The 10,927-nt window shown below is 43.7% G+C and overlaps 1 protein-coding gene across 1 annotated transcript in view; it reads right to left on the bottom strand.

The window, feature by feature from the left end:
* Positions 1–338: 338 nt before the first annotated feature.
* sf3b3 (splicing factor 3b, subunit 3) overlaps positions 339–10,927 on the bottom strand; it is a 26,610-nt gene continuing 16,021 nt past the window's right edge. The window contains exons 22-27 of the mRNA XM_068723314.1: positions 8,684–8,809; positions 6,119–6,331; positions 5,426–5,524; positions 2,755–2,898; positions 1,864–1,968; positions 339–1,731 (exon numbers count right to left, since the gene is read on the bottom strand). Coding sequence (XP_068579415.1) covers positions 1,591–1,731; positions 1,864–1,968; positions 2,755–2,898; positions 5,426–5,524; positions 6,119–6,331; positions 8,684–8,809 — 828 coding nt within the window. The 3' untranslated portion in view covers positions 339–1,590. The remainder of the gene's footprint in view (positions 1,732–1,863; positions 1,969–2,754; positions 2,899–5,425; positions 5,525–6,118; positions 6,332–8,683; positions 8,810–10,927) is intronic.

The raw sequence follows: 10,927 nt of genomic DNA, 5'->3' as shown, positions 1-10,927 counted from the left end.
CAACTGGACCTGATTGGCTAATCTCACTGAAGCGTTTATCCACTTCAGCACATTTGAGCCTGTAAGTTACAGATGTACCGCCTGAATTTAGAGGAATTTGGGCACAAATTACATGGTCCTTCTGTCTGTAAAGACAAAAATCAAACCCACCAAATTTACACAATTTAACCTTTAACCAAAACAGCATGAATACTGTTCCAATGCAGACACCATGACAAATCACAAAACGTAATATTGGACCTCTAATGTCTTTTGATTGAGACAAATGCAGACATGAATCTTTTGGCTACGCGATGGTTCTCACACACAGTGGCAGGAAATGACACAAACACATGGTATAATAACGCACAAAGAAACAACTTTATTTACAAAAACAGACCACTGCCCCCATCCCACAAACCCCTAAATTCAGTGACTACTGAGGAATGCTATGTCTGCGCCTGTGGCTGGGAATTTACAGGACTGAGAAGAACAACACCCAGTGCAAACCGTCGGTGTTCTCCCACCCACTTATTTAGTCTGAGTTCAGCAGTCGTCTAATGCCACAGTATGGCAACACTTGTTGAACTGTGGCCCCGGTTTGAGAGTGGGGCAGACGTTGGCTCTTGTTTGGTTCCCAGTTGCAAGTCAGCAATATGCTTTAAAGAGTCTGGATCCAACATGTTGACAGACAGGTAGGACAACGGGCTAAGAAGGACTCAATATTACCATCAGGGTCTATGGTATATGCATCATAACATAGTTCTAATCAATACACAATGAAAAAAATCATACCATACAAAAACATTTGTTTAATTTAGCTGAGATCAAAGATGGACACAAACTGAAATACCACCTTATTGCTAAATAAGACACTAAAAAGTATTCAACGGTCTTCTATCAAGGCAGCGTGACATCAATCAATTGTGTTCATGACGACGCGCCGCTGCCTGGCATGAGCTAAAAAAGTGTTAAAATGAGAAGCATCCACACAGATGCTCACAGACTCGGGGTGCGTACTCTTAGGGGCGCAGATGACAGTGAGACAGTTGCTCATCGCGCCATCGGGAGCGTGTGAATTCTGTTCACACAGCGGCGCGTGAACGCCGCTCATGACAGCTGTGTCAACGCCGTTCACGCAGCTGTTCGTGTGAATGGACGCAATTGCGGCGACACAATTTTGCAACGTTAAGACAGCCGAGCTGGCCGACACTTCCTGCCGCGTTTCCATGAAAAGGTGTCGCTGCGTGTGGGTGTAAAAAAAACTAATTCTCTGTATTTAAGTCTGCAGGTGGAGGGATATGTGGGTGTATGTTTTAGTCTCGATTGCATGTATTTGCGTCGTCAAAGAAGAAGAGGCGTGTGACTTGCATCATAATGGCGCAATGTGCGGGAATTACAATGGTATGTTTCCATGTTGTTCAGTGTGCATCTGCCCACAGTCAGACATTTAACAATCCATACATGTCCATCAACCCAGGTCCTGAACAGAGGGCACACTGTGGCAGAGAAGGGTGTGTGTGTGTGTGTGTGTGTGTGTGTGTGTGTGTGTGTGTGTAATGGTCCTAATGAGTGCGTCTCTGTCCACACCAGCTGCATGAAGGTGTACTATTAGAAGGCGTAGCGAGTGCGAATGTCCTCCAGCTTCTTAGAGACCTCGGGCGGCGTTCTGTCCAGCTCTTCTGCCACACTTTTCTGCTTATGAGGGTCCATACTGTTGAACTGCTCACAGAGATCTCCGTCAATCACATTCTGGAAAGAAATACCAAGAAGACAAAAAAAAAAAAAAAGACTCAGGGCACATTGGTCCATGATTCTGAAATGCACATCTGACGGAGACATGAGATCTTTCCCTTTGCACAGACATGTTGAAACGATACCAACCTTGACTGGGAAGTAGTAGGATCTGAAGCTGAGATGGTCTCTGCCGCACAGAGGAGGAAACTCAGAGCGCATATGCATCTCTAAATGCTGGAAGAAGTCGTGGTCCTGGACAAAAAGACAAAGAACGGGAAACATGAGAAAAAGGAAAAATAAGGTGGCCAGAAAAAAAATGGCACAAAAAAAAGGTGCAACGAGACAAAGAGTCTGGGTAAATTGTCTAATTGATCATTAAATGTGCCAGCTCCCATTAACCACGATGCAGTGCGCCGTGTGAGCTGGGCGTGTGCTTCGCGGAACCTCTTGCTTTTCTATTTCGCCGTGTTCCATGTGAACAGGTTAGAGCAGCCGCTTGGCTCGGCAGCTGATTCTCTTCTAGAGATTCGAGGTCTCGCCTACTTTCTCCACGAGCAGAATACAGCAACAACACAGTGAAGATTACTTCAGTGTTAAGGTCAACATCTGTACATGTCACAGACATAAAAAACCCCCGTAATATTTATTTGTAACTCAACACTGCCTACCTCCTTTCAAACCATAAACTTCTCTAGCATCTTTCTGTGGACAGAATCCCGTCATGTGTGCACACAAGGCTTCTATTCTGATCTATTTGCTGCACAGTGCCGAGTCACACTCCTTAAATTATAATTGTTGACTTGGGAACATTCTTCTTAACGATTTTTCTGTCTAAATTATAATAATTTACATTTATAAATTAATGAAAAATTCTGCCTATTACGCTACATAGAAAGAAGGGCTGGCAGCAGCAGAGCTGCTTTCTAGAGACGCAGCAGTCACACGCTGCTCACCAGGCAGCATGGCGTTATCCTCGTGTGTGTGTGTGTGTGTGTGTGTGTGTGTGTGTGTGTGTGTGTGTGTGTGTGTGTGTGTTACCTCATGTGAGGTGAATGGGACCAGTATGCCGATGCCTCCAGACAAAGTAGTGTAGACCATGGACTCCGAACCCCCCGGGATCAGAGTGGTTTTCTGGAGGGATAACACGGTCTCACCGACGTGGTAGTTCACAATCACCTCAGCCTGGAGAGAAAGAGGAGGAGAGGAATTTCAGACATTTCGGTTTTTTGTTGTCTGGTAGAACATATGATCACTTCAGCAGATCCCAGTGGAAATACAGATCGTAATTAGGGCTGCTATTAATTAACAGGTAGTTGTGGAATGGGGTTGTATGAAGTATTGATCCATAAACAGTCATTACTTTTATATACTACCTTAACAGACATGTCGGTATCGGCTCATATAATGGCCGAGTTGCGTCGATATGAAAACATTGATTCTGAAAGAATCTAATACAGGAAGGGTCGTACATATCTCCCTCCCGTCTCGAGGGTGACGCGCGTTAACACGTTGGATGAGTTTACTTGTTTTCAGAGTTTGATTGACAGATTGTTCATCAAATCACCTGCCACATATTCTTTGGAGAGTGCCCATTTCCAAAGTGGTTCCAATGAGGGCTTGTCAGATGGTTCTTTGTAACAAACCATCTGGCGGGTCGGGTCAAGTTCGAGAAAGCCGAGAATGATATTCCAATGACCTGTCGTCAGTGATTACAGCCGGTAGCGTCTATCTGTCTGCAGTCTTATTAGGACATGAGAAATGAAAATCATATTTAATCAGCTGTGTCATTGAAGACTTTTCATGTCTCAAGATAAGGACATGAACTCTGTGCCACGGTCACAAAGGAGACACACGCTGTCATCTTCTGCTGAGAGGAAATTGGTTCGGATGGTCCGATCTAATCCAATAACCATCAGAATCCCTCTTTGTCAATAATTAGAGAAAATAATCAGGATGTACCCAGGATACAAAGCAGCATTAGGAAGCAAACTGCATACACAACATACATGTCTGTCTGTCTGTGTCTGTCTGTACACACACACACACACACACACACACACACACACACACACACACACACACACACACACACACACACACACACACACACACACACACACACACACACACACACACACACACACACACACACACACACACACACACACACGCCATGAGACCAAGAAAGCACAACACACAAGAAAGACACAACTGAGAGAGAAAAGTGTGACAGAACTCGGCCCGTCTCTGGTGGGAAACAACTAGAGCATGGCCGATACTTTTGGGACAGATGCCCATATTAGGGATTTAAAAAAATAAAAATAAAAATATCGATATAGCGATACGAGCCAACACGTACACCCTCTGATGATGAAACTTGCATCGCACGAACCTTAGCAGCCGTGGAAAGCAAGACATTGGCTTAAAGGTCTACAGCCATGCTGTGTGAGGCTGCAGTTAGCCACATCGTCTCAGCCAGTCCTGGTCACTAATTGCAGCTTGAAGCCACTCTCCGTCACGTTGACAGTTAACGGAGGCACGTCTTTGGCTCCGTGGGGGATTCCAACAGTGGAAATGTCTCCAGCGACCAATAAAGGCTTAGCACGACTCAAAAGATGTCGAAAAAGGAAGTTATGACAGGCCTCGGTGAAAGGAAGGCCTCCCAGTAGAGATGACAGAAATCATCCCCACACACGCTGACATTTAGGGTTAAGACAGTCAGTCCTTTCATCTCGCTCAACGGAACACTGTGTCTTCCTGACCTTGATCTTTTGAGATACATTAATCAAATAAAAGTGGAATGCATATAATCTAATGTAAGACAGCATTTAGCCGAGCCATGTATGGATAATTAAGTTCCCCCGGGCTCGCCCACATCTAAACGCAGACACGGTGCATTTCCAAACTCAAACTGAATTCTCAATCAATGTTCACGGAGGCAAAAATAGCTGACAAACATTGTGTCACAAAGACAACTGGAACCAACTCATAATGTCTAAACTTGAGGGACTTTCCCAGTCCATCTGCTACCTAAACAGTTTTTGACCAGCATTTAAATATGGGATGAGTTGTTCTGTGTGTGTTTCTACGAGCTGTGTGTGTGTGTGTGTGTGTGTGTGTGTGTGTGTTTGTGTGTGTGTGTGTGTGTTTGTTTACACGCTTGCATCTGTGAGTAGGTTAACCTTGTGGTTGACGATGGTATGCAGTCTGTGAATGTGTTACTGTGTATTGGTGGTTGGAGGTCAGAACAGTGGAGGAGGCAGATTAGTAGACGGGCCGGACATTTTGGCAGTGGCAGCAGCCGGCCTGAATCATTGAAACTTGTGCGGCTTGGGCTCAACTAAAGACACATTGTCTCCTCCTGGAAGACTCCTCAAAGCCTGAAGTGAGCGTTTCAACATTCAAACCAACTGTTGCTCTTTCTCTCTCTTTATTCCTGTCTACACTGAAGTGCTGAGGAACAGTCTGGTCAGGCTAAAAAATGCACACAGCTGTGCAATAAAGACTGGCCTGGTCTCTTGCTTTATTGGCTTGTCTGTGAAGAATTGTGCTCGTTTGTCATCATTGTAAACTTACAAACTGTTTAATTTTGATGGTAATTCATCCATTTCAGGCACTAGCCCTCAGCGCTTGCCTAAGAACAGGCCTGAACCGGGACAAAGCTTGTGAAGCCTGACAGGGCGGACAGTTTGGAGAATGATCCTTTTACCTTCTGTGATGCTCCATTGAGGAGGCCTCGGTCCCATAAAGCTTTGTTCCCTGTGGGGTCCTCGTCCACATCATCGCTGGTGTTGGGGGGTAGACGCACCTGAGAAAATGAAACAGAAAATTAAGACATGTATTTGGTTGACAGTCCCACTGTTTTTTTTTTTTATGCGTTACAGACACAGTTGATATTGTATGATTTCTGCGTTGTGTAATGTTCAGAAAAACCTTCTGACATTCCTCAAACCCCCATCACAGACACTCAATATACATTCAATGACCACACTCCTTGGTTTAACACTTCCTAAGTAACCACACTGTGACACATAATATCCAGCACTAGGAATGCTTTAAAACTTAAAATTCCTCACAGTTGAATGCACCGAAGAGGCAACTGCACCTCTCTCTCTCTCTCTCTCTCTCTCTCTCTCTCTCTCTCTCTCTCTCTCTCTCTCTCTCTCTCTCTCTCTCTCTCTCTCTCTCTCTCTCTCTCTCTCTCTCTCTCTCTCTCTCGCCCTCTCGCCCTCTCGCCCTCTCCCTCTCCCTCCTCTCCCACATCTTCTCCTCTCCGTTCTGTGTCTCCCTGTGCTGCGTCCGTCTGTGGGTTAGGGCTATAAAAAGGATGAACTCTGCCAGGTAGCAGAGTAGGTGGGGACACAGGCATGCGCACAGACTCTCTCTCTCTCTCAAAACTTACAATGCTGATGTTCCCAAACTTGTCAGCGCAGGCCATGGTGTCGTAGTCGAGCAGACAGGCCGTGGTCACCCAGCGGGGGTACGTGTCATCGGCGAAGATGATGAGCTGGTTCTCGTTGCGTCTGTAACGAACCCAGAAGAGGCTCTCCTGGACGTCGGTCACGATCACGCGCTGGCCGATGGTGTGGATGCTGGTCACCAGGTTGGGAACGTGCTAAACAGGAGAGCAATAGAGCAATTTATACATTCAAAGACATTTACAAGTCATTCTTCTTGTATAACTGTAAAACTCTTTTTAGAACCATGTACATCCAAACTTCCTCATTTAAACAATGGCAGTGAACATTTAGTTATGTATTTAGAACATTACAAGGAAACGGGGCTTTACGACAGTATATTAGACAAAGAAATCTACATTTTTGGAGAAACTCACTGGGGTTGCGAGACCCCTTGCTTTACACTTCATATCCTATGAAAGCCTTAATAGAAAGATTTCAGGGGGTCTCTAAAATCGTAAGACAATTATTTGTCATTTGTAACCGTCACTAAAATGTCTTTTAAAAGCTTAATAATGCCCAGCAGTTATTGCCGTAAAAGACACAGCCAGCCAGAGACGCAACGGGTTGTGTGAAGCGAGCCTTTCTTCATGTCTGTTGTCTAGACGGACCTCCTCTAGACAAATGTGATCCAGTGCCTTTTGTGAGAACCTGGATTAAAGCAGGACATTGTCTCTCCTCTCCTCAAACACCAGGACGGCAACTAGAAGAAGCCGAGCCAAAGTCTGACGTTCCTGGTGATTGTTCATGAAAACTGGTTCAGTGACAGACTTTGTATGTTTTTGGGAGGACATATCCAATAAGGGAGAAACCAAACGGGTATGAAAAAGTCACAAGTAAAATCCGCGTACAGCTCCCTGCAGTATGTTGTCTTCGTTGAAATGCTCGTCTACAGTAGAGCAGTTGGGCAGAACGAGTGCTGTAAACAAACCATGCCTTTATCGATACCCTGCGCATTTCCCACTGCAAACCAAAAAAACAAAAAACTGTTCCGTTTGTTTCCTTAAGCCGTCACAAACATGCCAAATGCGTCTTCTGTTTAAACGGCACGTTTTCACCATCGGCTCTTAAATTTGCATGACCACACTCTGCAATTGGCAAAATTGTGCACGCACTAGGAGTGGGCGGTGCGACCTCAAATTTATAATCACAGTCTTAGCGAACTGTAGCGCTGAGTCACCTGGATCTAAGCAATAAAGAATATCTGGGAATAAAAAAAAATCGACAAATTCACTGTTCTGTTCACCTCTTGGCCCACGGCCAAACTGGGAATTACATCACACAAAAAGAACATTATATATTTGAAGAAACCGAAAGCTGACATTAACCTTCAACATCTTCACCCACACGTGAAATTCTGTTGAGCGCCGGCAGTAGCAGCAATGTTTTCTGCGCGGCCGCAGCAGTTTAGCATCTTCAGCCGCGCTGCTCTATCCTGGTCGCCACAACGAAAGGCAAAAGGTTCTGTGATGGAGCGGAGCGACGTACTGCACCGGGTGTTGCACCTCCCTCGTACGCGTGCGTGTGTGCGTGTGCGTGTGTGTGTGAAAACCAAAGCGGTTAGAAGCATGTGTGTGTGGACGGTATTGCAAAATCCATGTCATGGTCGAGCGCGACACCGATATACAACACCCCCGAAAAAAACGAATACAAAGCAAATGAGCGATGTTAACCAAACAACGGCGGTTAGATTGGTGATAATATTGTCAAGATGCTGTTGTCATGGAGACATTAAAGAAAGCGCTCGGAGCGCGTTTTCAATGAAGAGCTTCCCAGCGCACTCTGTTCTACCAGAAAAAAGAGGCTTTGTGAACACAGACCCGAATGTGAGCAGGTTAACAACAGGCGGTTGTCTCACTGCTACTTGAGAATACTCTGGCTGAAGGATGTTATTTGTTAGTAGAAAAGCAAACATCACAGACAGATCCTAATCTGACCATTTCTGTGTGCCTTTAGTGCGATTCATTTTAAAATCGACGTGGTTTCTAATTATATCTAATCCACAAAAAGAGCAGGAGATTCATTATTGAATTAAACAATTAAACTCATTTCAATCAGTGCTGTCATGCACTGTCCAATAAAAATAACATTCTTCTTTGCAGGAGGAAAAAGCCAACTAAAGAAAAGCGGATTGGACATTGATATAAAAATGTATTTTTTGCATATATAGTTATAAATAGGTGCACAATATAACTGAGGATGTGATCTATAAGGGTTCAAAAGGCTTTTTCATTTCATCTCGACTTTGAGACATTTGATTAATGTGGCTCCATCATGATGCCTGAGAAGCTGAATGCACTCAGTATCATACAAGGATTTTATCTTCTTAATTGGAATCAGTGTATTTCTTTAGCCCATAAATGTAATAATAATAATGTCATATCATCATCTAAATTAGATTATATGACATTCTTGCGTTTTAACCACTTACTGCACGAGACCCAATGTGACTGCCTAACTTATCAGACATTGGGTACATAGATGAGTGCGGGTCTGGGTCCTCGTCTCACCTTGTTTTCACACTTGCGCAGCAGCTTCTTTTTGCCCAGGTCGTAGATTCTCAGCAGTTTCCCAACTCCAACCAGGACTCGTCCCTGGAACGGAGCAATGGCCAAAGGAGCGTCCTCTACCGGGGTCTGCACATCAAAACACAAACGGTAATAAGGTTATTCAAGGCATTTTGTTTGAGATGTATCGGGTTTGTTTAAAACAGAAACACATTTCTTGAGGAGTAGCCAGAAGGGTCCAATGTCTCACTAAACAGCATGAGACAAATCCTCCTTTAGGCATAACTGACTCAAGGGGTGACGAGTGGCCGAAGGCTTTGAAGTAGTTCTTAGAAAAACAAACTGGAGGCGTGCCGACCGTCCTCTACTGTTGGTAATACACTGACTGTGGATAAGTACCTCACACAACCCCACTTCAAAAGATTACAAATTGTCCCTTTAGGAATTACTATGAACTTCAGCAAATCCGGATGTGTATTGTCATGGTATAATTGATGGGCATTAAAAGAATTAAACGATTACCGTATTTTTGTAAATTGTATTTCTCAGTGGTCACAAGTTTGAATTTATCTGGAAATGTTTTGTTACCGGCCTTTTCCTTAAAAGTTTCCAATGCTTAATAGGGATGTGGTCCAAGTGAGCAGAGAAGCCCAAACAATTCGGCACTCTTTGCTTTTCCTGAGGCCTTTCCACAGCCCCGTCATCACTTTGATGCGTGTTTAAAGGTTAACTATCCTGCTGGAGCATACGTCCTGACATACAACTTCAAGCCACAACAGATGGCATGTCTGTCATGGAAGCGACTCCATTTTGGTCAGGGTGTAGCTGATCCTTTGCAACTCACTCGCTCCAGATTGGAGGTTTTAATGGTCTGCTGCGTCAGATTCAACTGTGAAGAGCACATTCTGTCGGTCCGCAGCAGTAAAGTGTAGAAACTTGTGTTTGGTCCATGCAAACGGTTTGAGTCGTCTTTGAAGAGGGTTTGGACTACTCTCCCCTTGAGGCTGACGTTTAAGGTCTTTTATTGCATACTTTTTTTTATTACAAAGGGATGGGATCATTGTATCCTTGATGCATACGCTGTTCTGTCTAACAGTTGTTAACTAGTCTCCATTTGAGATGCGTTGATGACTTTGAGTTGCATAATTTCATAGAAAATCTTTCACAGCCCCCTTACAAAAAGGCACCTCGTGATCATATTTCACCCGCGGGAGATCAATTATGCGATCAAACCGCTTTTTAAAACGTCCATCTAAAAAGTTGAAATAACAAGTAGAGAATCTCAAATTTTATCAGAAAAATCACAATGTTATAGGAACAATTGTGTTGATGTTTAAATGAAATAAATAGCATGACAAGAAGTAAACCTTATGAGTGAGATAAGAACCTTTTTTTTTTTTTACTGAATCACAAGGCATTAACAAACTATAGTTTCCCTAACGGTTTTTTCTGGGGACGCATTTCACAATAGGTCGCATTTATAAATCGTGAGAAGAGCGAATTTGTGCGTAAATGAACATTCCTGTTCATTTTTACTTCCATTTCCGCATCAACTCCTATTATGTTGAATAGGTAAACCAGCCATGGTATTGAACAAATATACACGTTAAATACTTCACAAGGCTACAATTATCTGAACAGTAGGAACGTTCAGGCTCCCTCATTTGGCTCAAGGGTTTACTGAAGATATAAATGTTGAATAATAAAATAGTAAAAATCGCAGATATTAGTCTGTAGTCATAAGTGTGTTTTCAAATAGTGTGTACATGTGTGTATCCTGCTCAAGTTTCTTGGCAGTTGTTATTCTTGCAACTCGCATTTTTTAAAAAAAGGAAAAAGAGCTGTATTTCACCAGGTATTAACTTACCTGGTGAAATACAGCTCTTTGAACACACTCTGCCCCCAACTAAATTGTTATGCAATACAATCCCACTTCCCACACACACACACACGCCTGACCCCAGTAACACGTCAGTCACATTGTCTACGTTTCATTTTCACTCCCTTGCACTGTGCATTTTTAACATCAATCACAGAACTGTCATTTTAACAATGAAACCAGGCTTCCAATCAAACCCCTGCAGATTTATAGGTTCTGGATCTGCAGTTTCAGTGCAACCTGTACCATCTGTCTGCAAGCTAAGTGACAGTAAAGCGGTTTAGCCCGGCACAATGTGTAAGCATGCTGATGTTGCCACCAACAGGCAAAACTGTCGCGGAAGCACAACAGTCATCGGTCATACAAAT

Source organism: Cebidichthys violaceus, unplaced genomic scaffold, assembly GCF_023349555.1.
Source record: "Cebidichthys violaceus isolate CVI_PGR_0920_01 unplaced genomic scaffold, fCebVio1.0.p SCAF_3, whole genome shotgun sequence".
NCBI classification, from domain to species: Eukaryota; Metazoa; Chordata; class Actinopteri; order Perciformes; family Stichaeidae; genus Cebidichthys; species Cebidichthys violaceus.
Note: the sequence above shows the minus strand (reverse complement) of the source record. Positions and strands in the feature narration are given on the sequence as shown.